The sequence below is a fragment of the Drosophila arizonae genome, chromosome 3 (assembly GCF_054131065.1).
Source record: "Drosophila arizonae isolate 15081-1271.41 chromosome 3, UAZ_ARI_1.0, whole genome shotgun sequence".
Classification (NCBI taxonomy): domain Eukaryota; kingdom Metazoa; phylum Arthropoda; class Insecta; order Diptera; family Drosophilidae; genus Drosophila; species Drosophila arizonae.
The window spans coordinates 14,573,177-14,600,523 of NC_142923.1; the positions used below are offsets into that span (position 1 = coordinate 14,573,177).

The 27,347-nt window shown below is 39.2% G+C and overlaps 5 protein-coding genes across 11 annotated transcripts in view; 2 read left to right on the top strand and 3 right to left on the bottom strand.

The window, feature by feature from the left end:
* The first annotated feature begins 2,308 nt into the window (after positions 1-2,308).
* LOC108612031 (uncharacterized) lies at positions 2,309-7,478 on the top strand. Of its 2 annotated transcripts, none has more exons than XM_018004911.2 (6): positions 2,309-2,879; positions 2,935-3,420; positions 3,494-3,612; positions 3,726-4,029; positions 6,202-6,830; positions 6,896-7,478. In XM_018004911.2, the coding sequence occupies exons 1-6, from the start codon at positions 2,732-2,734 to the stop codon at positions 7,241-7,243; spliced, it is 2,034 nt and encodes a 677-aa protein (XP_017860400.1). In that variant the 5' UTR covers positions 2,309-2,731; the 3' UTR covers positions 7,244-7,478. The 2 variants fall into 2 exon arrangements, with proteins under 2 accessions (XP_017860400.1, XP_017860399.1); XM_018004910.2 differs by having other exon boundaries at positions 2,310-2,879; positions 6,890-7,478.
* Positions 7,479-9,029: 1,551 nt separating this feature from the next.
* Ubc2 (ubiquitin conjugating enzyme 2) lies at positions 9,030-11,413 on the bottom strand. The gene is made up of 4 exons (XM_018004582.2): positions 11,098-11,413; positions 9,596-10,269; positions 9,446-9,530; positions 9,030-9,388 (listed from the first exon to the last, which is right to left on the bottom strand). Exons 2-4 carry the CDS (start codon positions 10,218-10,220, stop codon positions 9,376-9,378), a joined length of 723 nt encoding a protein of 240 aa, XP_017860071.1. The 5' UTR covers positions 10,221-10,269; positions 11,098-11,413; the 3' UTR covers positions 9,030-9,375.
* Positions 11,414-11,508: 95 nt separating this feature from the next.
* LOC108611783 (ribosome biogenesis protein WDR12 homolog) lies at positions 11,509-13,291 on the bottom strand. Its single transcript, XM_018004581.2, has 4 exons — positions 12,978-13,291; positions 12,260-12,923; positions 11,950-12,196; positions 11,509-11,881 (listed from the first exon to the last, which is right to left on the bottom strand). Exons 1-4 carry the CDS (start codon positions 13,034-13,036, stop codon positions 11,592-11,594), a joined length of 1,260 nt encoding a protein of 419 aa, XP_017860070.1. The 5' UTR covers positions 13,037-13,291; the 3' UTR covers positions 11,509-11,591.
* Positions 13,292-14,193: 902 nt separating this feature from the next.
* LOC108609794 (uncharacterized) lies at positions 14,194-14,901 on the top strand. Its single transcript, XM_018001543.2, has 2 exons — positions 14,194-14,354; positions 14,474-14,901. Exons 1-2 carry the CDS (start codon positions 14,235-14,237, stop codon positions 14,786-14,788), a joined length of 435 nt encoding a protein of 144 aa, XP_017857032.2. The 5' UTR covers positions 14,194-14,234; the 3' UTR covers positions 14,789-14,901.
* A 1,445-nt stretch (positions 14,902-16,346) lies between these two features.
* LOC108611848 (uncharacterized) overlaps positions 16,347-27,347 on the bottom strand; it is a 55,790-nt gene continuing 44,789 nt past the window's right edge. For 5 of the 6 annotated variants that reach the window (XM_089465403.1, XM_089465402.1, XM_089465401.1 and 2 more), the window contains 5 exons: positions 21,060-21,197; positions 20,848-20,961; positions 20,674-20,757; positions 19,479-19,580; positions 16,347-19,405 (listed from right to left, as the gene is read on the bottom strand). In XM_089465403.1, the coding sequence (XP_089321529.1) occupies positions 17,649-19,405; positions 19,479-19,580; positions 20,674-20,757; positions 20,848-20,961; positions 21,060-21,197 (2,195 nt within the window). In that variant the 3' untranslated portion in view covers positions 16,347-17,648. Of the gene's footprint in view, positions 19,406-19,478; positions 19,581-20,673; positions 20,758-20,847; positions 20,962-21,059; positions 21,198-23,331; positions 23,531-27,347 lie in introns of those variants that run through there. The other variant, XM_089465405.1, reaches the window with a different exon arrangement.

The following is a 27,347-nucleotide window of genomic DNA, read 5'->3' on the forward strand; positions in this document are numbered from 1 at the left end:
CAGCGCGCTCAAATCCTGGCGCTCATAAACTATTCGCAGAATTTCCCATAGACGTAGACAGTATATAAAAAACCGCAAAGAAATGAAATAAATAGAAAATTCGTATTCCCCAGATACGTGGAATAGTTTGCAGACATGGGGAATTTTCAACTTAATGCAATTTGCGAGCACGAAAATTGAAAGCGACAAAAATCAATAAAATACCTTAAAACACGCTGGCTGCAATTAAGTGTAACCTCAATATAAATGCAGAAACTATTCTGTTCTGTTTTTGTGATTTTTTATTGCTATTAACTTAAATGACATGTCAACAGCAACAACAACAACATCAGGCTGGCCACAGAGTTTTGCCCCCACTCTCGCATCATTCAATTTAAAAGCATTAAAATCGCTCGCCAAAAACTGAACATGCAATTTAAAGCAGTTGTTGTTGTTGTTGCAGCTGTTGTTGCTGCTGCTGCTGTTGGCAGTTGGTGCTATGAGTGCACTCACAAACAACCTCACACACACACACACACACGCACACACACTCTTGCACACGCACACAGTTAACAGCGTCTAACACGCTGCCACTTGGTTAGCAGCAGGAGCTGCCCCCCTGAAATATGCAATGGTTTTTCGCCTCTGCTCACATTTGCCCACTTTATGGCTCCAAATGCTTCTTTTATTTTTCTGCCTTTTTTGTATGGGGCCCGGCCAAAGGGGTTGCTATTGTTGTTGTAGTCATTATGGCTGTTGCCTGACTTGGCCTTTGTGCAATGTGCGCCTGGGTGTTTTAATAAACGCAGTCAGTCTATGTTTATGTGTGTGCGCGTATGTGTGCGTGCATGTGTGCATGTGTGGGGTGTGGGGTGTGGGTGTCAGCGGCCCTTTACCCATGTATCGCTTTATTTTTATTTTTCATTAACATTTTCAAGTTGATTCAACTTCAACAGCTTTAAAGTTGTCACCCCAATGCAACGCATGCGCCGCCTTAGCAGCGAGAGCACGCTCTGTTAACTCTTAACAGAGCGCTGTTAGAGCTGCTGTTACAGCTGTGCTGTTGTTGCTGTGTGCAATTTTTGGGCGTCTCGTCTGATGCTATTTATAGACATTTTCGGCTTATGCTGCGGCTACGCACATGTAAATGGAATGGGTGTATGTATATATGTGTACGTGTGTGTGTGCATGTGTGTATGACCAGGGATAAGAAAAAGTTTATAATATGCTGAGTTTGAATGTATTTTTGAGGTTTCAGAGAGTTGCAATATGAATTGTATGAATAATTACAAAGCCAGCTATGTATAAAATATATATATCTATATATATAGATATTTAATTGTTATATTTTACATATTATATATTGTATGAATATTTTCTTTATTTTACTTAAATATAAATATAATACTTTCTATGCCAACTAATTTATCATTCATTCGATATTTATAATGAATATTATGCTAAATTCATAATATGTTTGGCTAACCATTTAAACTGAAATATACTCGTAATTAAATTTTGCGACAATCATCAAGAGCCCTACACAGACTGCAAATACCCAAGCATGCTTAACTTAACAATACTTAAATGTACCCACATATTACCCATTCGAGTACACCTGACAGAACTTTCAACTGACATCACAAACAATTGCAATGACAGCTCTTAGCATGTGTAGGCTTCATCATCTTCTTCTCTTTTTTGTATGTATTTCGCATGCCACATCAAAATATTTACCAACAACAATCTACCTGATTGCTTGCCTCTAATCGGCCCATCCACGCAGACATTAGAACCCTCAGCCACCCTCAAGCGCAGTTAAATTATTAAAGCCTAAAAAAAAAAAAAAAAGAAAGAAGAGAATAGAGGGAAGCTACGAAAGCTTTTATTGATTTTTATTGTAATATGCCGTCTACATGTTTGCAGTTCAAAATCTGTTTAGGGATGGCCATGGGAATAGGAGCAAGGCAAAGGACAACAGCAGGGATGCACCAATACATGCTGCCATTGTTATTGGGCCTGCTGCTATAAGGTGCTGCAAGGTTAGGGTTGAAATGAAGCATAAGCCAAACATATGTTCACTGGAAGCGCAAAAGAGAGAGAGAGAGAGAGAGAGAGAGAGCTTAGAGCTTTCATGGAAAACAGTTGATGATAAGGCTATACTTATAGATGATATATATTATATTAAATAATTAATTATATATTATTATTGAATATATTATTAATATATGAATATAAAATTAATTTAATTGATATATTTTCGCAATAGGCTAACATTAATTTGGGCAAAAGCTCAGTTTGTACAGCTGTTTTGGAAAGCTCTTGAGCTTTGCCGTTAAGGGTTGCTGCATGCGTGAGCTGCTGCTGAATTTTCTTTTGCATTTTCCATTGGTTTACATTTCGGGCCACCGAGTTGGGCTGCTTTGATATTATATTTACTATGAACAGGTAATGAAACCTTTCGTTAAGACATCGAAAGTAACATTTTGAAAATAAATTGTGCTACGCCAAGTGCAGCTCGAGTATCAGAAATCAGTGGAAAAAAAAGAAACTACGCAGGTTTTGTGCTGTTACCAAAAAATCAATAAGCGTGTAAAATTTGTAAACACGCCAAGCCCCCGTAACGCGCAGCTCCAGTCGAGCCCCCCGCCCACTCACACACACACACACACACACACACACACACAGAGAGAGCGTCAGTGAGCTGTGTCCGGGCAATTAGCCAAGAGGCTAACCACAAGTCAGCTGCAAAATGTTGTTTAAGCTGTTGCCGCTCCAGCTGCTCCATCTGCTCCAGCTGCCGCTGCTCCTCATGGCAGCTGCCGGGCAGCCGGAGTACGCGGCCAGCGCCAGCGCCACGCATCGCCTGGCCAAGCGCATGGACCTGGAAGTTTGCATAGGTAAGGGATTGGCGCGTTACCTGGTGAGACGCTCTCATTTGACCATCTTCTGCAGGCCACTTCGACGTGCACAAGAACACAATCATTCGCACGGGCGAGTCCCAGGCGATTGGCGGCAAGTATCTCCAGGGCCTGGAGCTGGACACGCTGGAGGAGTGCGAGCGTCTGTGCTGCGAGACGGATGCCTGCGATGTGTACATCTTTGAGCGCAAGTCGGGCGGCTATTGCTACCTATTCGAGTGCGGTCCGCCCGAGAATTTCCACTGCAAGTTCACGCGGCATGCGAACTACACGAGCGCCGTGCTGACCCCGCAGGTGCGCAGCTCCATGGAGCTGGCTAGCACGCCGCGTCCCCAGCTGCCGCACATACCCAGCAACAATATCTCGCAGCAGGAGTGGGAGCTGAGCAACCTGAAGCTCAAGCCGGAAGCGCAGCGCGACAAGCCCACCATTGCGATCATACCCACAGCGGGTAACTCTCAGTCTGTGGGCGTGGCGCAGGCCGCACTGGCAGCAGCAGCAGCGGCTGCACCTCAAAGCGGTTCGTAACCAACACGCTGACACATATTCATTATGCAAATGCCAATTCCCCACCTTTCGCTTCCCCTTTGCAGTGCCCGCCCCCCACTGCGGCCGCTTTCAGTTCAGCTGCCACTCGGGCGAGTGCATTGCCGTTTACAATGCCTGCGACGGCATTCCCCAGTGCGAGGATGGCAGCGACGAGGGACCGGAAGTGAGTTAGCCAATACACACACACACACGCACACACAGACAAAGGCAGACACACATGTTAACACACAAGCTCAGCTTCTATCAGATTTTCACAATTGTTGACCAACTTTTCAGTGCAATGCCGTTGTCACAAAGCTCAGCAGCAACAACAACAACAACAACAATCTGGAGCAATATCAGCCAGTGCCGCCCATACAACAACAATTGCAGACAGCACAGCAGCAACAGCAGCAGCAACAACAACATGTTATAGTGCTCGGTCCCCCACCGCCACCACCACCTCCACCGCCCATGGTTAACAATCGAGAGGATGCCTCCGCCTGGGCTAATCGCAAGCTAATTACCGAGACACAGCAGCAGCAGCAACAACAACAACAACAAAAGCAACATCAGCAACCGCAAAAGATTGTGAATATGGGTAAATATGAATAACAATTGCGAATAATTCACATGAGTCAAGATTGAATGAGCAAATCTAAAGTCGAAATATACTATTTTTAATAGAAGTAAATAGACTATGACAAAAATAATTAGTTAATAATCATTTTGAAGAGTAGGTCATATTTGAATAAGAAATAATCATCTGGATAATAAGAGTAGCTAATAGGTAGAACAGCTAGAATCTATAATTTATAGTAGATTTGAAATGAGTGCGAATCTTTGCTCAAGTTATCTGAGGCAATATTTTTATTCAAACTTCCTAATAGAAATTTCAAATATAATCTCATTAATAATAATAATGATAATTAATATATGTATATAACAGCTGTGAAAATAATTTGAGTTTAGGTTAGGTATATATTACTTAAATATATAACTTATAAAGTAGGCAGCTATAAAGTATAATAAATTTATTTAAAAACATTTTAAGCACAAGTCTAACTTTCTAGTTTACACAGTTGGATAAATATTCATGAAATTTATAGGGTATCTCCTAGTCAGCTAAACATTTTAATAGGTTTAACAGCAAAGTTAAAGCACAACCATAGTCCCAACTTTCTAGTTTACCCAAACACCCAGCACATTCGGCTGCCCATTTACTCTGACAGAGCACTTCGTAGGTGCGCCCTAGGGTGCTGCTAGGCCTTATTTACGTAAACAGCACAAAGATGCGGTCAACGTAAATTCTGAAGAAACTTTTGTTTTTCATTTCTGGCCTGCAAACGTGGCCATAAACTATGTAAACCTTAGGTCATCAACAATGCTTGGCAACCCAGGGGACACAGGTTGACGGTCGTTCATATTGCGATAATTTCTGTTTACAGTAACTTAACTTTATCAAACTTATACCATAGCCAATTGGGAATTGGCGAAGTTTTATTAATGTTGCATTAAATGCGGGCATTGCTTAAATTTCAATTTTCCAGAGGCCAACATACGCGTAAGCCTCATTTCCTCTCTAATTGCTTAACGACAGACGCTCGTAACTAAGCAATTCAATTTGTTGGGTATTCTCAATATCTGCAAAGGTGCTGCAATCCGCAAGCAAATTGTATATGTCGGGGAAGAGTATGAAAAGCGGAAAAGCGAATCAATTCAGTTTGCTTGGAGATTTCGCTCTGACTATCCATGAAGGAACAAATATTTCAGGTTATTTTGAGCAAAGCAGGCGGTACTCTCTATTCTGCCTTGACTACCAGCGTAGAGATAGTCTGGAGATAGACATAAGAAAGTTGAAGCTGAAATTAATTATATGTATTAGTATTATTTTAGAGTATACATACATATGTGTATATCTTATAAGAGATATATAGAATATATCAAATATACTCTATATAATATACTCTACATAATCAGTACATTCAAATTACGTAAGCTTCAAGTTTCTTCTGAAAATATATTATTTTTTTTAGAGACCTTTTATAATTTATAATTGGTTTTCATTTCAACAATAAACTTTAAAAGCTCTTAAAGACTAAAGTTTGACAATCATATTAAATAATATGAACGAACGAACGATGTTAGCCAGATATGAGTGTAAACTGGTGTGAGATTGATGAAAGAATGGACATGAAATGAGACGTATGAACTATGAACTATACATTAATGTGAGAATTTCGCAAGGGAAGAGTGAGGTGTGGGCTCATATGTACTACTATGCACTGAATTTAATATCTGTTATCTGCATCATCTCAAAGTCCTCAAATGATGTTATGAAAACAGCTAACAAGTTATGAAATCAGCTAAAAATGCAATAAATATTTATAGCAAAATGTAATAACTGCTTCGAGGCTTTTGCTAAAAAGCACACACAATGAAGTTTGCTTGTCTCGTGTGTGACATTAGCACATAAATTGCTGGCAAAGAGCACGCAATGGCTCCATCTCCAGCTCCAGCGTCAGCTCCAGTTACGATGACCACTCTGGCCAATTGGCTGCGGGCACTTGAGAAGTTGCTGGGAAAATGGCAATTACCCATCAGTTTTCATTGTTGTAATGGGAGCCCGTCACTCCGAATTGATTTACGAGTGTGTTAGTGAGTAGGAGTGCAATGTAGCCACTGCGTGTGTGTGTGTGTGTCGTTCTGGTCTCGATGTCTACTTGTAATTAATTCAATTAGCTGTGCGTTTAACCATTCGCTTCCTCAACAGATGAACAGCTGAACAGTCACATCTTCAGTCATAAAGGCGGCCTCCAACTCCAGCAGCAGCAGCAGCAGCAGCAGCAGCCGTCGACAAATAGTCAGGGGCAGGTTCAGGGCCAGCCACCCCCACCTGCACCGCTGGCACCACAGTCGCCACAGTCGCCGCCACAGCTGCAGTTGCCATCGTATAATACTAATAACAATGCAGCGCCCGCTGGTGGCGCTTTGTATGGCATGTCGCTGCCACGCACAGGAATTTATCTGCAACAACAGCAACAGCAGCAGCAGCAGCCGATGCCGCAGCAGCAACAGTCTCAGCAAGTTGTTAACTGGCCACAAGTTGCGGCGCCGCCAGCTCAAATTGCTGTGCAGCAGCCGCAACAACAGAGCCACGCCTACATAACTGCTGCAGCAGTACCAGCACCAGCACCAGCAGCAGCTGCACCACCACCAGCTCCACCAGCACCACCAGTCCAGCCAGCACAGTCAGCTCAGCCAGCGCCAGCGGCAGCACAGTCGCCTCAGCAAGCCATGTTGCCAGTGTTGAATGCAGCGCCCACTCATGACAAGAATCAGGCAGCTGACGAGGATTACGATGACTACGAGGAGGATAAGTCTACAGAGCCGCCCAAGAAGGTGAGCTGCAAAGTGCCCAAGGTATTTCTGCCCGCTTACTCTAGAGATCTCTTTTGCAGAAGCAGCACAAGCACAAGAAGGTCAAGGGCAAGACGGCCAAGGATCCCATTGAGCTGGCGCTGGAGCAGAACAAGCAGCAGCAGCAACAGTTGCCGGCGCCCGTTGGCCCCGTGCACGAGCAATACAAGCTAATACACGAGAATCTGGCGCTGGAATTCCGAGATCACGACGGTCATTCCGAGCGCCCCGGCGGTGCGGTGCTCTCCCTAACATTGGGTCTGCTCGTCACTGCGGCGCTCTCCATTCTGATTGGCTGTCGAATGCGCACAGTGGGGCGACGAGCTCGTCGCATGGGCGGCAAGACCCCCTACTCCCAGGAGGCTGACTTCCTCGTCAATGGGATGTATCTATAATGCGGGGTATCTGTCGTAGTTTACCACATCAACATACATACATACATATATATATATACCGATTTCTGTGCCAGTCTCGTTAGGGTTGGGGGTTTTCGGTCTCAGATGCGCAGCTGGCGTCAGGCAGTCTGATGCCATATGAACCGAAGTTAGTTAATTGAATTGAATGTCGAACATATTTTATATAAACAATTATATATATACATACAAAATAAATAAAACTTAATTTAAAGTATTCAATTTTGCTGAAAATTAAATTGTGTTCAAAAAAAAAAAAAACTTCTTCATATTGTTTAAATTTTTTCTTTCAGTAAATCATCAAGCAAGAAGTGATGGAATGGATATATTGGGTTTATATTCTAGAAGTGTATAACTCCTAGATAGTACAAATACAAAGAGGAGTAGGCTTGATTATATACAAACTAATACTAAGCTAATACCCAAGGTGCCAAGATCATTCGAATCTGACAATTAATTTATACAAAATCTATTTTTCTTAGATTTGAATATAAAGCTGACTAAAGAGTCATTTTATATACATAGCCAGTATACTTAGATTTATCATTGTCAATGGGTTAAACCTATATAAAATTCATTATTTATTTTTTTAGTTAGTCTTATAAAAAATTCGCACAAGAATAAATTAATTTTGAAATCAAATTTCCCGCATATTGGATTAGACCTGCAAATAAAACTATATAAGAAATATAGTAAATTTGTCAAGATATTCCCATCGACTAATTGAAGTAGAATTAATTATTAATTCACTATTATCGAAACTATTTAAGGAAATTGTTTACACTTACCAGGTTCATAAATCAATTCCATATACGTAACTAAAAGTAGTCAAATGAAATATAAAAATTCTTTTCCATCGTAAATTTTAATACTTTTGTTTAGAACAAAACAAATAAATAATTAGCATTCGGAGACGCATTTGCATTACATTTTTTAAATAGTTTCCTTTATTTTGTTTTTCTTTTTTATTATTTAAGTTCTCTTGCTTGTAAACTTGTTTACTTATGTTTTTGTTTTTTCTTTAATTTGAGTCATTAAAACTACAAAATAATAGGAAGTTTTTCATTGTTTTCATTTTCTTTTCTTTTTTTTTTTTTTTTTAGATTTCATTATAAATTTTTGCATTTTGTTAAAAATACCACGCAAATTTCGTGAATTTCATATTTTGTAATATTTATTCATGCTCGCATTTCCAATAATAATACACAATTTTTACAGCACGAGAATAGCCAAAGAACAAATTTGACGCTTATGGATATCACATTAAAACAAAAACTAAATCAAATTGTTTATATAAGTAACAAAAAGTTGTTTTGCAATTTGGAAAAGTTGTGTCTTATATTGTTGTATAAATATACTGTAAATCGTTTTTACATTGAGTCTTTTTTTGTCAAGTTATTTTTTCTTTTATATTTTTCCTTTTTTGTTTTTGTTGCGGCCAGTTAATTGAAAATTTCCACAAAATTAGGAAATTTGCTGCCCTGACGATTTGTTATTTGTATTGTTTGTTGTGTTAATAAGTATATTTACTAAAATAGGCTTTGTTTGTTGTTAATTGTTTAGCTCCATTTTTACTTAACACTGTACAGATACTCGTAATGTAAACTAATTGTATTTATAATTATTTATTTATGTAGTTGATTAGTAAATATGCCAATGTGAAGTTTAATGATGCGTTTATTATGGTTCAATATGTTCTTATTGCTGTTTCTGCTTTTGTTGGTTTGCCGAGTTGCTTCTCAATCAGACGAAATTTTGAGCACGCAACCGCAAATTGTTTCGATTTCATTTTTACAATCCATTCGAATGCATAATTTATTATACATATATCCAACTAGAATGCGTGTGAGTGGAATTTAAATAATGATTAAGTTACAGACAGTTCCAGGAAAACTCATGTTGACTTCTTTATATGACTTGTGTGGTTTAACTATTTACTACTGTTAGTTGGTTGGTTGCTGCTGCCGTTGCTTTTGTTGTTGTTGGTTGCAATTGTCTCCTTGTGTGTTATGTTATGTTTATAGTTAGCGTACTTTAATATATTTATTTATAATTTGCGAATTTTCGTTTCTTGCTGCAGCTTGTGGTACGTGTTTAATGCTAGGATCTGCGCATCATGTTGCGTACCTGTGAAAAGATCGAAATTGAAAGTTGCTCGATTAATCTATCTACGATTCCACTTACCGCTTTGTCCAAAGACGCGCAATTCGATCATGCTCCTCTCGATTCTGCAAATATTGCGTGGCAATGCTGCCAACCAGAGGATCAGCTAAAAGCAAAGAGATCACAAGTTACTTAACATTAAATGGGATTAGATGTTAACATTGTACTTACCAGGATTACAATCTGTGAGCAGGGAACAAATTGAGAGTAAAACTTTTGATATGGTCAGCGCCGGCGACCAATTGTCCTTGAGGATGTCCAGACAAATGACGCCCTGGCTATTGATATTGCAGTGATAGATGCGAGTTCTAAATGTGACTTTGGGCGGCTTAAACGGATACTCGGGCGAGAAATGTATGTCCAGGAAGAATACGCCGCCCTCATAGACGGATCCAGGTGGTCCCAATATGGTCGAGACCCATTCATACAGATTATCACCCTTGGGACCGGCACTACAATTGGGCGGCGGATCCAGTGTGATTTCAGCCAATTCCTTCTGTATGCGCTTGGCCGAGGTGCCCAGTGCTTTAGATATTCGTGGCGTTGACTTCGTATCCTTACGCGGCTCATCGCTGGTGGCGGTTGCCGTTGAATTGTTGCTGCCCGAAGCAGCATTGGCGCCAGCACTGCCGCCATTCGTATTGGCGCCGCCACGCCCGCGTGCTGGTGTGCTTGCGGCTGTAGTCTGATTGGTGGAGGCAGTGCTACTAGAGGAGCCGGAGCTCGATGTGGCCGCAACGCTGGAGCTAGTGGCACTGCTGCCGGCACCAGACGCTGCTGCTGGAGTTGAGGACATGATGTTGTTTACAGTCTTTTTGTATGGTGTGTCTTAGCTTTAAGGAGGGCTGCAATGGAAAATCAAAATCGATAAAATATGCCCGCTTCAATGCTGATTCAATAGAAACAGCTTTATTTGTCATTAAACAAAAGAAGCTCTCTGAACAGAACAGAGATTAAGAATCCAATTTCAAGTTATCAGACATTCATAATCTGGCGTTGCCACCCGATAAAAAGCGCAATTTCGTAGCGAATAAGAAAAGAAAAAAATCAATTCAACTGAATGGAAATGTCGTGACGGCATAAAACATTTGAGCCAACAATTAAACACAGTACTGAACTAGATTATTTGCCATTGAACTAGATGCCACAGCACTAACGCTTCTTGCGACAGGTCCTTGACCCGTTTCGCTGTGTGGCGACAATACGCAAACAAACTGAACAAAATTGAGAACCCGAAAGCCTCATGCCACAATCTATTCATTTAAAGCCCCATCGGATTAAATTTAATCACCGGAGCGCGCTACCCGTGCAGAGAGAGGCGCAGAGACGAGCGGCCATTTTGGCAAGCGTTGCCGCCGCCGCTGCTGCTACTGCTGCACGCAGAGGGGCAGCAGCAGCCTTTGGAGTTTGCTATTGGCCATGACAAAGGCCGTGCTGTAAGCGCCTAGTTGTTGTGTTTAATTTTAGCGTTTACTGAGAAACATGCAGAGGATTGTTGCTTGCACGCGGATGCAGTTAAAAAATCAATCATCTCAGCGCAGACATTTGCAAAACGCGTTCAGTGCGATGTCGCTGTCGCCTCGCTGTCGTTCGCATGATTGCACAATTTGAACCATTAGCACATTGTTGAACTTAGACAAAGAACTGCACGGGGTTATTTGTACGATACGCACCTTTTGGAATTAAAATTTGATTATTTTTACGTCGCGAAAACACTGCAAAATTATTCTGCTCCCTGTAGTCGCGCTCACTCTCTCGCCTCTCTTTCTTGTTCGCTGTCTTACACTTGGCCGCGTTGTTTTTGCTGTGCTGTTCTTTGTTTGGCAAGTGTTGCCTCACGCGTCGCACTTCACACGTTAATTGTCCGGTTTGTTTGTTCTTGTTAAATTTTAAATTCATTAAATTTGCAGCAATTGTTGTTAAGCTGGTCGTTGTCGAACAGTTAGGCAGACAAGCGGTCGACCGCTCTTGATATTTCTTTTGTTGTTAATTTTATATCGATGCAGCATTGTTATCGATAGCTGTTAAGAGCGTGTACAATATATCGCCGGTAGCTAGGCTATTGCAAAAATCTTACTCGATAGTTGTTATGACAAAAAAAGTGTAATTTTATTTAAACTTAGCGACGTCTAGCAGTTACTATATATAATTTGTATATGTCCAAATTTTACTTTGTTTCCATATTCTCAACAGTCGCTTTGCTCGATTTAAAGACACGCACTGTGTTATCTGCACCACCAGAAACAATGTATTTGGGATTCGACCAGTCAATGTCCAGAACCTTTTCGCCATGCCCAAGCAAATCGTAGAGCGGTGCCTTGGGACTTCTGCAATCCCACAGCTTGTTCTGGTTATCATATGCACCCGATACAAATAGAAACTCCTCTGTAATGGACCACATCACAGTCTGCACCCAGGCATTGTGACCCAGGTAAGTGCTGCGTACCACCGAACCCTCTGAAAAGGGGAAAAATATTAATTAACTCAGTTTTTATAAATTTGGACATAATTTAAGTATGACATACGATTGGTTCGCGCATCATATAGACGCAGATTTTTATCCGCTGATGCGGTAACAATTAAGTTATTCAATTTGGAGTAACTGGCATCGAAGATAGACTTGTTGGTCGATATTTCTGTCTTGATACCTTCCAGGTTCAGATCCCAGACTTTGAGCGTGTGATCCCAGCTGCCAGTTAGCAATGTATTATTGTCCATCCACTGCACGGCTGAAATGCTCTCTCGATGGCCCTGCAGCGTCATTCGCGGCGTCTATGAATACGTAATTAAAATATATATGTTTTTTATATTAATGTTAGGTTGAATCCGACTTACTCTAACGCCGCTCTCCTTGGCACGCTTGGCGGTGCTCTCGCCAGCATCTTCCAGTTCAGCTGACCATATCTTAAGCATCGTATCCCAGGAACCAGTGGCAAAGCGCTGTGCATCTGGGCTGACACAGACACTATCGACGCCACGTTCGTGACCCTTACACACGGATACACATTCTACGGCGTTCGAAGCGATATTCCACTGCCACATCATCGCTGTCTGATCTTGTGAGGTGGACACAAAACGGCCGTTTTCATTGTCGAGTGATATCCAGTCCACAGCCTTGATGGGCGCCGTATGACCGGGTATGGTGAGCTTATGCTTGCCCTTGTAGGTCCAGATGTTTAAGGTGTTGTCGTAGCAGCCAGTGAGTATCCATTTTCCGGATGCCTTAACAGCAGATACCCAATCGTCATGCAGCAGACAATCCTGTGGCTCTGGGGCTGGAAATCGTTCCACATATTCAATTTCAATAGAATCTTCAAAGCTGATTGCCTTCTCGCGCAGATGATCACACAGCCGACCGCGCAGATACTCATCGAACACAAGAAAGTCGAAATCAACGCTTTCGGCGCCTTTACTCTGCAGTAAAGCATTCAGAAATATATTCAGCTCCGTGGTGGAAACGCTGCCTTCGATCGCGTATGGCACATCGGGAACAGCATATCTGAAATAATATTTGTTGATAATAACTACCAACTATTAACATTCAAGTACTCACTGTTCTTGTTTGGTTTTCAGGTGTACTTGCACCTGCCCCTCGCCGTTTTCTACTTCCATCTTCCCGCACACGTGCGTTTCAATGCAGAGTTATTGTTTCGGTTGTGGGACTTGCGGGCAGCAGCTGAACTGTTCCGATGTCTTGCTCAGTGCACTTTTTCGGCCCTGCACAGCACAGCAGTGGTTTAAAAAATAATTATTGTTTATTTTAATTAATATACAATTATTTATAAATCAAATCGCTAAATAATTGTGGTGTGCACAAATACATTAGTGATGTGAATATGTTGGATACATCGATACGTTTGGTTATATCAGTGCGATTGCAATGAAAGCACCGGCTAAGCTGTGCTCACGAATTGCAGTAACTAAAGTGTATTTATGCTGTATAATTAGATTATTTGCTTATTTAAGAATGTTTAAAAGTCAAAGCCATAAAATCTACAATATTAAGGTATTGTAACCAAAGCGCAATAAATGGTGGCGGCTGGCGATAAGTGGAGGTGAGCTGCCAACTTGGTTTAGGCAATACACTTCTTATTTATTTACATGAGATGTTATCGTGTATTTAAAAATTTACCGCCAAATTCAACAGAAAACAATTTTTGCAGACAGTTTATATTTTTGACAAATTACCTATTAAATGCAGATGATGTTACAATCTCTTACTTAATCATGTATATCTTATGCAATTCAGACGTGCAGAAAATAGTAATATACCCAAAAACTTAATCGTTTATTAATTAATATTGATATGCGCTGCGCTGCGCTGCCAAAGAAACAAGAAAAAATGGAAAAAATATTATAGCTGCAGTTGCTGTTGACGGCTTACGCAAAAATATTAAAAACCATAGCTGGTTAGCAATTAACAATTCGGTGGCTCTTCAAGCCGTGCGCAATTGTTCAACTTCATTAATGCTGCCTCGCTGCGGCCATTAATGAACCAAATAGCAATGCCTACAACAACTTGTCTGCGCATTGGAAGGTTAAGCGCCTCTTGACATTTCTGTTATGCTTTAACCTTCGCGACAAGAGTGGTCAAATGCTCAATAATAACAATTTTATTATTTGGCTGCTCTAAAAATAATCAACTTTTATGGGTCGCTTGGCAAAAAGTAAATAAACCAAAGCCACCCATGGTAAACAATTAAGCTCTTTCATTTTTTACTTTTCTTGTATTTGACTGACCCAAGAAAAATAAGAAAAAAACTTAAAAAAAGAAAAAAAAAAATATCAAAACCAGAAATAAACAAGCGAAATGTTTGCGGGCGCCCAGCGACTTTCCAGACGCAGCGCCGCTTCCAGTGCGCGAGCTCAGCTTATAAAAAGCGTGCGGCGCCTGCGCAGCCGAATCATTACAACAAAGCTAACGCGCCAGGTAAGACAGCGAATGGTGTTTACAGTATAAAGAAACAAAAACATAAAGGAAAAAAAAAGAAACCAAAGAAAAGAAAGGCGTACTGAATAATTTGAATGAAACGCGCATCTCTCCTGCAGTTATTAGCCAAAATGAAATTCTTCGCGCTGTGCTCCGTGCTGTCCGTGCTGCTGCTGGCTGGCAGCGTGCGCTGCTTGCCACAGACCCGTGAGGGCGCCGCCTACTCGAACGAGGCCATCCGACAGGCGCAGCAGACGCTGCTCATACCCAAGGATGCCCAGATCCAGAACGTGCAGGAGGGCATCGAGCTGGGCGCCTACGAGCAGATACCCGGCAACCAGCGCATCAATCTGTTCGACATTCTCGGCGATACGGTGCCATCGGAGGTGATAAACAACCTGCAGACGCAGGTCGATCAAATTGGACGCAATTAATGGCAATCCCATAAATCATGCGATTTGGATATTTGCATTTTGTTAAGTTTACAAACCCGAAAACAAAACTAAAAAAATAATAAAAACAAAAAATCTTATTTAAGTATTACAAATGTGACTTGCTTTCATTCCCATTAACTTTGACTCTAGCTCGAACCGAAGCGAAAGTCTAGCTCCTACAAACCAGTTGCTCCTCTAATCGAAAGTGCTTTTCGGGGTCTAGCGCATGAAGACGCAGTCGAAGACTTTCTCCAATTGGTATCCCGCGGCGCATACGAAATTAACCAAAAGTTCGCTGCCAGCTCCTCAACCTTATTGCATAAGACTTGCTTTTTGTTGTTGTTGTTTAAGTGTATTTTTCATTACAGTTCAATATATTGAATGTTTGTCATTATTGTTGCCTGCGGCGTAAGCCGAAGCGCTGCTCTGCGGTCTCCGTTGCTGCTGCTGCGGCAACTTTTGCCTGTTGCCGTTGTGATGCAACATTTGTTGTTGCCGTGGCCGTCGCCGTCGTCGTCGTCGTCGTCGTTGGCTGTTGTCGTGATATTTGTTGTCTACGTTTTGTTCATTTAATTTCTTGGTAATTGCCGCCGCATGCACTTGCATATTTAATGAAAAGTCATGTGGAATTTTGTTGCTATTGTTGCTGTTGTTGTTGCTGTTGTTGCTGTAGGTGTGCTCAATTGCGCAACTGCTGCTAGGACAAGTGTGCGTACACGAATCTTCTTTAGTTCAAGTTTTGCTCGCGTTAAACTAAACAGCTGTGCCACAGCGCTCCTCTATGCGCTTCTCATGCTCTTAAAAGTGGCTGATATGTTGTTGCCATTCAAGTTTTCTCCTCGTCACATCGTCTCTCTTCGATTCTCGTGCTCTTAGCTATCAATTAACTCAATATGGCTAAGCGTACTGTACCCATACCCTTTTAACTCCTCATCCATAGTGATCCTCTATACTCTACTGCATTTTTACGATTTTCTAAAATGCCTTTCACTCACTTTTACACTCTCTTAAGAGCTTCACACGCTTATGCTGTCAGCCTGGCAATATATATATATATACATATATAAATAAGTTGACTGTATATACATATATGTATTCCACATATAATTTATGCGAACCACGAAATTTTATATTCCTCCCATGTTCTCAGCTCAATCCAATTTAATTTGCATGCATATATTTTTCTATACGATCAGCTCCAACTCTAGACTCTTCTACGTTCGTTTCACTCACTACTACGCACCCGTATGAGCGACTTGTAGTGAGTGAGAAGCGCGTAGGAGATTGCAGAGTGTGTACATGAGAAGAAAAATATAATATCCTTCTCATTCCCTACTTTGTCAAACCTTGGAACGTTCTCCTCGGCAAGGAAAGAGAAAAGCAGCTTTTTCTTTTATACCTAATTCTTAGCTCTTCTACACGCTTCTCATTTAATACAATGCAGCTTCTCATATTTCATTATTCACTCCTACCTTGTTTTTCCTTCGAGTGGAGTTCTATACGCTTCTCACGCGTCCAATTCTCACTTCACCAATTACAAATAAAGTTAAGATACATATTTTTATTACTATTTATATATTTATATAATTTTTATTATTATTCGTACATATGAAAATGAACTTGGAACTAAATTTACGCTAGTTAAAGTACATTTTTAATATATATATATATATATTTTTTTTTTCTGTTTTCCGTCAATTTGTGCGATTATATGTTTGCTTAACATTACTTAGCTCAAATAAATTATGTTTTATTTATATTTTTTACTTTTTAATTTTTATATATTTGAATTAGATTAGTTACTAAATAAAAATGACTGCACTTTGACACTTTTTTATATTTAAATGAATTTTCTGAATATATATAAATGTAATTATTTATTTTTTGTTTGTTTAATATATTTAAATATTAACTAAAGTAATTGCTTTAAATTAAAACTTTCAATATTCAGTCTAAACTTAAAAGCTTTTCAAATCGAAGAGGACTATATAATTTGCATTAAAAAACATCACTAGAGCATTTGCTTTACGTTCCATAGTTCTTTTTTTTTAATAGTTTATGCAATAAATTAAATATTAAATAAATTCATAGTAAATAAAACAAGTTAAATAAAGTGTGCATTAATTTTGTATGTGCGTGTGTGTGGGCGTGGCAATGTTGAATGTGTTCTTAAGTTACAAAAATGTTTTTAAATTTGTTTAGTTATTTTCGTATATTTATTTATGAATAAATAAATTTATAACTAAGCAAATTTCACAAAGTGCAAAGTGCTAAAAATATATTTGTATTTTATATTTATATATTTATTGCATTTGGGGAGCCCAGCTTTATGTTTACCGCTAGTTCAATTGTTGTTGTCGTCGTTGTTGCTAAATTATGCTTAATTTCTAGTTAAATTTTTAAATTTTAAGTTGAATTTGCATTAAGAATTGAATTTGCAGTCGGTGTAAATTAGATTTTCTTTAATATTGCTCTTGCTACTTAAACTTAGGACTTTTCGCTCACTTTGCATTAAGACGGCGCACTTAATGATCGATAACTGCCTATCGATACCGATACACAATTCTCACATGTACTAGAGCTATATTAATTACTAAATTTATGTTTTACGCATGAGAATTACACAAAAATAATAATAATAATAAGAAGAAAAAAACAACAATTACTTGAGTAATATTTTAATTCCTTGATAATTGCAGTGGAATTATCATGGCATTTGGCTAGTTGTTCGCCTTACTCAAGCACTTGCATTTTCTTTTTCCCTCTACTGAAGTAATTGTCTCCAATTACAGCTCTGCTACGTTTCATATAGTATTTATATACACCAAAATCTTAGTTGTGCTACCTCACTCACTCACTCTCAGTATATCCGCTGCAGAAAGAGACGCTCGAGATGATGTACCGCGCCCGCTGCTCGCTGCTCGACGAAACTTTTCTCGGCACGCGATGTCGCCTTGGTTTCGACCACATTGTCCGCCTGCTCGTGGCTCTCGTTCAACTTGAGACTCTCAGCATCGGCTTTGGGATCCTGGGCGCCCTGTGCCTGACCAGCGCCGGAGCCAGAGCCGGAGCCCAGTTCGTCTATGTCCACGGCGGGCAGTCGCTGGGCTCGTGGCGTTGTTGGCTCACGCAGCTCCCCTTGGCCGCTGCCCGTGTCCAGCTCGCCGCTGGTCTCGTTCTCCGTCTGCCTGGCACTGATCTTGGCCAGTTCGTTAACGTTCTGTATGCGCGTCTCGGCAGAGCTATCCTCGGCGCTGTACATCAGCGGCACTTGCAGAATGGTGGCCTTTTCCAAATTGGTTGCTGCGCTCAGCATGTGCTCGGTTGTGGAGCCGAGATAGAATTCAGAGTCGCCGCTGCCGCCGCCACTGCCGGCGCCGCTGCCATTGCCGCTGGCATCCAAGCTGCTCTCCGTGACCAGCTTGGTGCGCTTGTTGTCCAGCTCAAAGGGGCTCACAATGCTGCGCTGCTCATCTTTGGTCTCCGCCTCCACAATCTCCTCCAGCTCGACTAGCGGAAAGTTGACATCACGCAGACTGAAATCGTCCTCGGGCAGCGAGGGGTAAGCGGGATTGGATTCCACCTGCGGCACATCCTCCTCCTCCATGTGATGCACGGGCTGCGCAGTGCTTGAGGCTGGCAGCTCGCTGCTGCTGCTGATGGCCATTAATCCCTCCGTACTCGACTCCTGCTCGAAGGTTACATTTGAGATGTATGTAGAGCTGTAGTCAGTGGACTGCATGGGTCCCTCTGTGCTCGAGATTGATGTGCGCTCTGTGCTGCTGGGATTGTTGCTGCTGCTGCTGCTGGTGCTGGTGCTGCTGCCGGTGGGTCCTTCTGTGGTGGAGATGATGTGGTAGATGTTGTCGCTGCCCGCCGTGTCTGGCTCTAGTTCCGCTGCATTCTCCACGAGCGCATCTCTGAAGCCATTCTGCAGAAATATGGAGCTCGCTCCGATGGGCACGGCCTCAGCTTTGCTGCCCAGCAGCCCGGCCACGCCCTCTGTGGTATACTCCCGCTTGATGTTCACCTTGCTGGGATCGTTCTCGGCCAGCGGCTGCAAGCTGTCTGAATTGTAGGTGACCAGCGGCTTGTTATGCGAGAGCGGGCGCTCAATGTAGCCGACTGAGGCGATGAGCTTTAAGCTCTCGCTGCCATTGACTGGAAGTGCTTTCGGGTTTGTGTCTTGGCTAGGCGTTGGTGTTGCCGGCGAGTCTGTTGCTGCTGCCGTTGGCATTGCTGCTGCTGTGGTGCTAGCCACCGCTGCTGCTGGTGGTGTTGTTGCTTCACTTGCCGGTATATCTGTTGCTGCTGTTGGGCCATCAGCAACAGCTGCTGCTGCAGGGGGTGTCGCTGCTGCTGCTGTTGTTGTTGTTGTTGTTGTTGTTGCTGCGCTTGTTGCTGCTGTCGGTGCTTCGGTATTGGACGCCTTGCGCGTCGGTATTGTCTGTTTGACCTTGTGATTGTCATCAGTTATGCGTATCTCTGTCGGCTTGGTAATCTCCTTGATGGTTATATTCCAATTGAAACCGGCGGGCGGTGCAGCCGGCGCTGGCTTCGCGGTCGACGGTGCCGCGCTGCTCGATTCACTGGACAGCGGCGGATTGTTGTCAAGAACTGCGGAACAGACAATTCGAAACGGCTGTGAGCAAATGGTCGAGATTAGTTATTATCGGAGTGCTCTACTCACTGGGGCAGTTGTCGTACTCCGGACAGCAGCGGCCGGGCACGTATTTGGGCATGCAATCATCGCGCCGGAAACAGGTCACAGGGCTGCACACAATTTCTCCACCTGTAATGAGATGTTACCATAATTATGCGATTGACTATAAATTGCAGTTGCCTTGAGCGAAATCAAGAAACGGGAAACGGGTTTCCAAGGTACAGAAAAAGTTAAGCTTAAGAAGGAGCGAAATCTGCCTGGCAAATTAGCAGTTGAGAAAGTGAAAAGTTATAGAAGTTGCTTTCAGTAAAATATTCAGATATTTGTATACCCTGAAGCTATATGAAACGGTAAGTCAAGGTATAGTGTTTTTATGAGAATACATGTAACGAGCAGATAGACAAATATTACATATTTCTCTTTAACTTAATAAAAAAAACATCAAAAAGGAATTTCAAGCTATTTATGTAAAAATATTTATATATTAAAAAAATTAAATATTCCCTTATCTCCCATCTTTAATGTGTAAAGGGTATAAAAATATTAAATGATAGTTCACAGTCCTAAAACTTTTTTTTCGTAATAATTGATTATTTTGTATTTAACAAAAATTTTTTGTTATACAATTTTTTTATTTTTATTTTTTTTTATAAATATACAAATATAAATTTTAATTATCTTAAATTTTAGTTTAGTTAATGAAGTAAAAATAAAAATAATATTAAATAAGAATTTATAGACCTAAAATATTTTTTTGGTCTTATCTTATTCATTTTTTATTATATACAAAATTATTTTTCGTCAAATTTGGAGCTTTTCCTAAAGAGCTATAATTTGCCAGGCTTATATAGAAGCTGAGAATGATTGCAATATAAACACGTCATATGGGTCAGGGCATCTTGTAGTCAAATATTTTCACCTACTCTTAATTGTTTTAATATTGAGATATTGCCAACCCGGCTTAAAGCTTAATATTGTAGTTAAATAAATATCAAGGAAGATAATACAGATTTTAATATTACAGCAATCTCAACTGAATGAGCATATAGATGCGAAGCTAAGTAAATTAAAAAAAAAAAAACAATAGCATGGCTCGAAATTGAAATGAAAATTTGAGAAACTCCCCTGCCTTTTTGGTTGTTTTTTTTTTTCTTTCGGCATTTTAAAATGTCATTTGTTTTTTGTTTTCATCGAACAATGCATATTTTCGGTGTGGCCTTACCTTTGCAATAGCACACGGTGCAGGGTGTATCCGGATCAACCAATTTATAGCCATTCGCATAAGTCTTGCCGTCCTTTTGGCAATCTGTGTGGGCGAAAGAAATAAAAGGTAAGCCCTAAAATGATGCGGCAGCAGCAGCAGTTTGCATAAATGCAACGAGTGGCAACAACTTACCGCATTTATAATCGGGGCAGCAGTGGCCGGTGCGCTGAATGGCGCGGCAGCTCGTCTGCTTCTCGCAGTGCACCGTCGTCTCCGGCACCCAAATGCCATCCAGCAGGCATTGGCCTGTAAATAGAGAAGGCGGAGGAGGAGGAGGCATTGTTTGGATTTTCCTTTTTTTTCACGAGAACAGATTTTGGTGTTAGCTAAGTCCAGATACTTACCCTGCGGCTGTTGCTGCTCCAGCAGCGATTCGGTAGTGCTGCTGCCACTCGAACTGATGCTGCTCGGCGTGACCGCGGCCATGACAATTGTAGAGGATGCGCTGTGGCTGCTGCTGCTGCTGATGCTGTCGGTGGGCACTGCAAGTGGGGGGCAAGAAGAGGCAAATTGTATAATAAGAATCAACAATGGAGCTGGGTGACAGCCACGCAGCCAACGATGCTGGGCGACTAGGTACATATTTGAATGAATGACATTTTGATAACAGTTTTCTTCTTTTTTTTGCCTGTTGTATATTGTTGTTGTTGTTCGGCAAGGTGAAATGCTAACAAAATACGGCAAAAGTTAAATGAGTTTAGTTTTAGTTTGGCTCTTTTTGTTTGCTCACAGCCTGAAGGTGGCTAGGGCAGGGGGCGGGGCTGTCCATGATGTTGTTGCTTTTGTCAGTTGCACTCGATTGTGTCCAACTGGTCCTCCCCCTGCCCCTGCTCCTCCTGCTCCTCCTCATCATCCCCATCCATAGCCCGCCCCTTATCTAATGCGAATTGTTAGGCTGTCAACTGTTGGCCAGCTCTTAAATTTCATTGGCAGAAAAACCCTCAAATTGTCGTCCCTTGTTTTTCCGTTTGTTGTTACATCATCTACGCTACTCGCCTGTCATTTCGGACCCATGAAAAATGATTAAATATGTGCCTGCATTAATCATACGCACTGTGTGCCAAATAATTTCTATTTTCCAACCAACTCCTTCACAATTTCAGGCACGCTTGTGTCCCCAAATTGTTGTTTGTCCAGCCAGTTGCCTCATCAGGCAACTGCATATGCTGCTTGTTTTCATTGTTTGGCTGTGGTTTTTCACGGAAAATGGAAAAACAGATATGTATCCGGGTATATCTGTTTACAACTAGCCAGAAATATATCATATAAACAGCGGCCAGTTGGTGTTGTTCATTTTCCTTATAAATTGTAACCATAGACAACGTTTAATTGAGCTATATAAATATGATTTACTTGCTCTGGCGTAAATTAAAAAAGTTTCCAATAATTAAAGTAATTTTTACTTTAATTTTGATGGGAAATGACGAATGAAGCCCATTGTTTTTATAAATATTACATACTTAAATTGTTAAACTATTAAAAAAAACAATTATGAAAAAATAATTCAAAATTAAAAATTATATACAAATTTTAAATCAAATAAATATTAAATTAAAATTAAAATTTTTAATTAAGCTAATATTAATGTACAAATAAAAATAAAATTAAAATTTAAGTATATATATAAAAAAAAAATTGATAAAAATTAAGTTGAAATAAATTTAAGTTAAATACGAATTAAATTTTAGTCTAATGGAAATTACACGAATCTTTAATAAATTAAAGTTAATTCTAAATAAATATTATCAACATATTTTTGCTCATTTTTCTCAGTGAATTTATTTAAATATTATTTACATTTAATAACTAAAATACCTAAAATAAACGTGAAACCAAAGCCTCAGCTTGACTATGAAATGCATATGAATAAAGTACTTCAACTTTGATTATGCGACCCAGAACGAACATTTGCAAGCATTGTAAAGTATCCATGGTTACACTGTTATACAATATATTATACATATTTAATATGACTGGACTCTGCTGAGATTTAGCTGCCTTTTGAGATTCAAAGTCAACATTCGGCAATCTCACATTGTCCAATTTGATGAATTAATGATACTTTGCTTGGGCCTAAATAATAAATTAAATAATTTTTAATGGAATTTTGCGCATAGAAGATAAATGATGAAATATATTTTGTAATGCTGAGAGAATATTATTAATTTCGTACGAAATTTGTGAAATATTGGAGAGATAGCATTGTTGACAAGTTTGAGCATGAGCGTAACATTTGGTCACTAAGCTAATATATAGATAAAGGTGGGTATGAGGGTAATAATGTATATAGAATAATATAGAATTTATATATAGAATAACCACTGTAGTCAGTAATGAAAATGCAATAGAAATGTCAATTGGAAAAGTCGAAATTAAACTTTTGCTAATCTAGATATCTCCTGTTGGACCTAAGGGACTTGAGCAAAGGTTGAGGTAGGCAATAAATTAGCTTAACCTATATTTATCTCTTTGTATATGTATTTAATCTATACTTTGTAATGAATTGCCACAAATTCTGCTAGCTCAATTGCTAATTAGGTATCACTTCCTAGCCCCACATGATTTCCTATTAGCCGCAAAACAAAAAAAAAAAAAAAAAAACAAGATGAAGAAAACCTTGGCATGCTTGAGCTCCTCCCCATCAAAGAGTTCTCAGACGTGATTCACTTTTGATTTTTGATACGTTCTGTGTCACAAAATTCAAATGAAATGAGTTTGATATTTAGTTGCTTTTTTTTAGTTGTTGTTGTTGTTGCTTTTTGTCTGTCACTTGGAGCGTTTTGTTATGCAACACGCGAAATTTGAAACGTTGCAATTAGCTAAACAGCTTCCCGTTTTCATTGTAGAACGCAACGTTTATTCCGCGACTTCCCATTGTCTGTATCTGTTTGTGTGTGTGTGTGTGTGTTTTTTTTTTTCTATCTTTCTTCTCTTTATTTATGATGACGCGTCACACTTAAGCGCTTTACTGCGACTGTGAGAGTCTTTCTGTCTATCTGTCTGTCTGCCCGTCTGGCTGTCTGGCTGGCCAATACGTTTTAAATGAACAAAATTATTATGCGCATTATGTAGAACAGCAGCAACAGCAGCACCAGTCGCAGCAGCAACAACAATAATCATTTTTTTTTTTTCTGTTCACCACAAACTGTAATTTGAGTCGTGCAACGGCTGAGATTACGTATACGCCACCGCAAGATCTTATTTCAGATTTAAGCTGTATGTGGCCGGCGCTTCTTTATGATTCCGTGTAAGTTGTATTTAAGATGTGTCGCCTTTGTCTTTCTAAATTTATTGTGGCTTGTGGAAATTACATTGGAAATTAGCATTTGATTGTTTTTCCGTTTCGACTGCTTTTTTCTTTTTTTTTTTTTTTTTCGTCGTATGCAAATTTTGCGATTCATGGTCATATGATTGTGATTTTGTGTGTGTTTTTTTCAGTGTTAATTTGCGGCCAGTGATAAATGATAAGCGTAAATTGGCGCAATTGTTATGAGCCAACAAATGGAAATGGCCTCTGAGCTACGCACACACTAAACCGCACTATTAATAATACTTAGTGAGCGGCGCACCATTGATAAATATGGCAGCAGTTAAAACCAGGCCATAAATGCGCAACTACAACAAATCACCAAACAATTTGAGGCCTGTCCACAATGGTTAAGTCAAGGCGGTCCTCCGTATCCTGCGATGTTGTCCTGTACCTTACTTTCTCCTACTCTCTCTCTCTCTCTCTCGCTGCCTGTCTCTTTCTCACTTGATGCGCCTACTTCATAAACTGTTCAAGTTTGCCTTGAGTTGGACAGAAGTACGCCGTCGTCTTGGCTGGCAGGCCATTATTAGATTTTCAGCAAGTGATTCGAGCCATCCGGCTACAGTGTCTGCCACCACCTTTCGCTCTGGCTGCCACTTGAGCCGCCCGCAGAGTCAGTCAGAAATTTCCTGTTATGACCCTGTCTAGTGGCTGCTCGCCACTTAAGCATTTTGCGGTTAGTTAGATCGAGAAACTGTTTTGTTTATGAAGTGCAGCCAGACTGCCACAATCAAATTATATATATACTTATATACTTATTACATATAATACATATTATTTGGTTCATAAATTGTAATTGTGATTGCTGCCGCCTCGGCTAGACCGAATGCAACTGTAATACTTGAAATTTATGTGCTGCGACATAAACCGCATATATCTGAAGACGGACAGACTGTCGAGCAGCTCTACACAATGAAAAACATAAGGCGAGTGCAAGAGATTTTGGGGCTATTTCTTATGCAGGAGAGATTGAAATTGAGCTTGGGTTAGTATTGGGATATATTAAATTGGACTTGTAGAAAATCTGTATATATGTATATATATTTTTTTATTTTTATTTTATTTTTTTATTTTATATATATATTTTTTTATTATTATTTTTTAAGAGCAAATTGTCTTTTATTTATGAAAAATCTAAAATATCTCTAAGAAAAATATAAATAAATTTATCCACAAATTGAAATGCAATTTTCCAAATATTAATTAAAAATTCCCAAAAATAATATATGTATCAAATTGATATAATTGGCTAATAAAATTAAAATTTAATAAGCGACAAAAAAACTAATAACACTTAAAATATTCGAATTATATTTAATGGTTCATTGGCGGCGAATTCATGCATGAATTAAAATTTTTTATATGTATATTATTCAATTAAATGTAATGTTCTAAAACCAATTCAAAGCTTGTAAAATTCGCTTAATTAAAATCAAATTAGAATTCTATTAAATTTTCGTTTTTACTATATAGGCATACATTTCTCTTAAATTTATCACGTATTTCTTTCAGTGTACGCATGTGTATAAAGCGATTGTTGGCGCAAAATCAGCCACGCGTAAGACGGCAGCTGAAATGCGATTTGAAATTGATGTTTAAATGCCAGTCAAAACGAAATAAAAACAACAGAAAATAAATAAATAAAATAATATAAAACAAATAAATAAAACAACAAATATGCCTAAAACAAAAGCAACAAAGACAAACAGACAGACAGCTAGAGACAGAGACAGAGCAGAGTCTGAGACAAATGACAACAAATGAGCGTTTTGAGTGTTGTCAACTTTGTGTTTTATTTGTTTGTCACACTAAAAAATGATAAATGAGCTGAAGCAGAAGCTGATGCGGTAGCTCCAACTGTAGCTGGAGAGAGAAGGAGGAAGAGGGAGTGGGAAAGGGAGAGTGGAGGGGGTATCTACAAACTTGGCCAGAATAAATGCCAACTCATCGGGCAACAAAAGCAAACAAACAGACGCAACAAATTATACGCCCTAATGGCAGGTGATATTCGTGTGCTTTAAGATATATTTTGTGGGTTTGCTTCACTTATAATACAGGAGGCTTACACTATACTATTAAATGGCTAACAAATGCATCAGTAGCCCAGTGTATAATAATCAATTTTAACAAGCACTCAGCTCACATGAAATGTAGATATTTGTGTTTGCTTAGAGCTAATATTAATTTACAATTCCTAATAGCCAAGTTGGCTGGAACTAGTGCGGGAGTCACAATACAGATATAATACAAAAACTAGACAAGTTATTTATTTTTAAATCGAAAAACTACGTGCTGCAGCACGGAATAAATGTATTACAATAGAGACTTATAGCTGCTTGCGTAAAAAATTGTTACTGAATTATATATTTTTATTAATATTAGTTTCATTTTTGTAATGCATGACAACTTTATTTTCGGAAAACAGAAGTCAATTTTGGTTTGATTTATAAGCTCTAAATGTCGGAAATGTCAAAAGAGCTGATTGTATGTAGTTCATGAATAAGTGCGGTGCTTAAAATATGTAAATTTCATTAAGTTAAGCAGCAGCTCAACAAAACAAAAACAAAAAAAAAAAAAAAAAATTTAAAACAATAAAAAATATGTACATATATATGTATATTTATATAATAAGTGAAGCTAATATACTAACTCATACTTTTACTATAAAAAAAAAAAAAATAATAATAAAAATAAATAAATAAATTATATTATGTACATATACAGAAATATAATTATATACATATCTAAAATTAGCTAAGTTAACTGTTTAAATATATGTATAAAATAATATATATAATATAATATATATATTAGATATATTAATTATATTTATATAAAGAGTTGAAGCTTAAGAAAGCTAAATTGTAGGAATAACGGAATCGTATAAAATATATGTAAAAACTATACATTTAAATTACAGAAAATAAATAAATAAATTAAAAAAAAAAATGGTTATAATAATAAAAAAACAAAAACAAAAAAAACATTAATAATACATACATATAAAACTTATACTGTTTTTTTTAAATATATATATATATTTATATGTATATAAAACTAACAGTTGAATATTATACAATTTTTTTACTATTTATTTATACAATTTTTTTTATTACTATTCGCCTGTCAACACTCGTGTGCAAATAGTTTATGGCACTCCGCACAATATCGCATAAATCTCGCTGAGGCTAACAACACATTGGCAAGATCTTTTAGCGATAATATAAAAATAGTTTTCGCTTTGAAAGTGCCGCTTATTCAAATGAACCGGCACTGGTTCCGCTGCAGCGAGCCAGCTCACAGACACGCAAAGGTATTTACT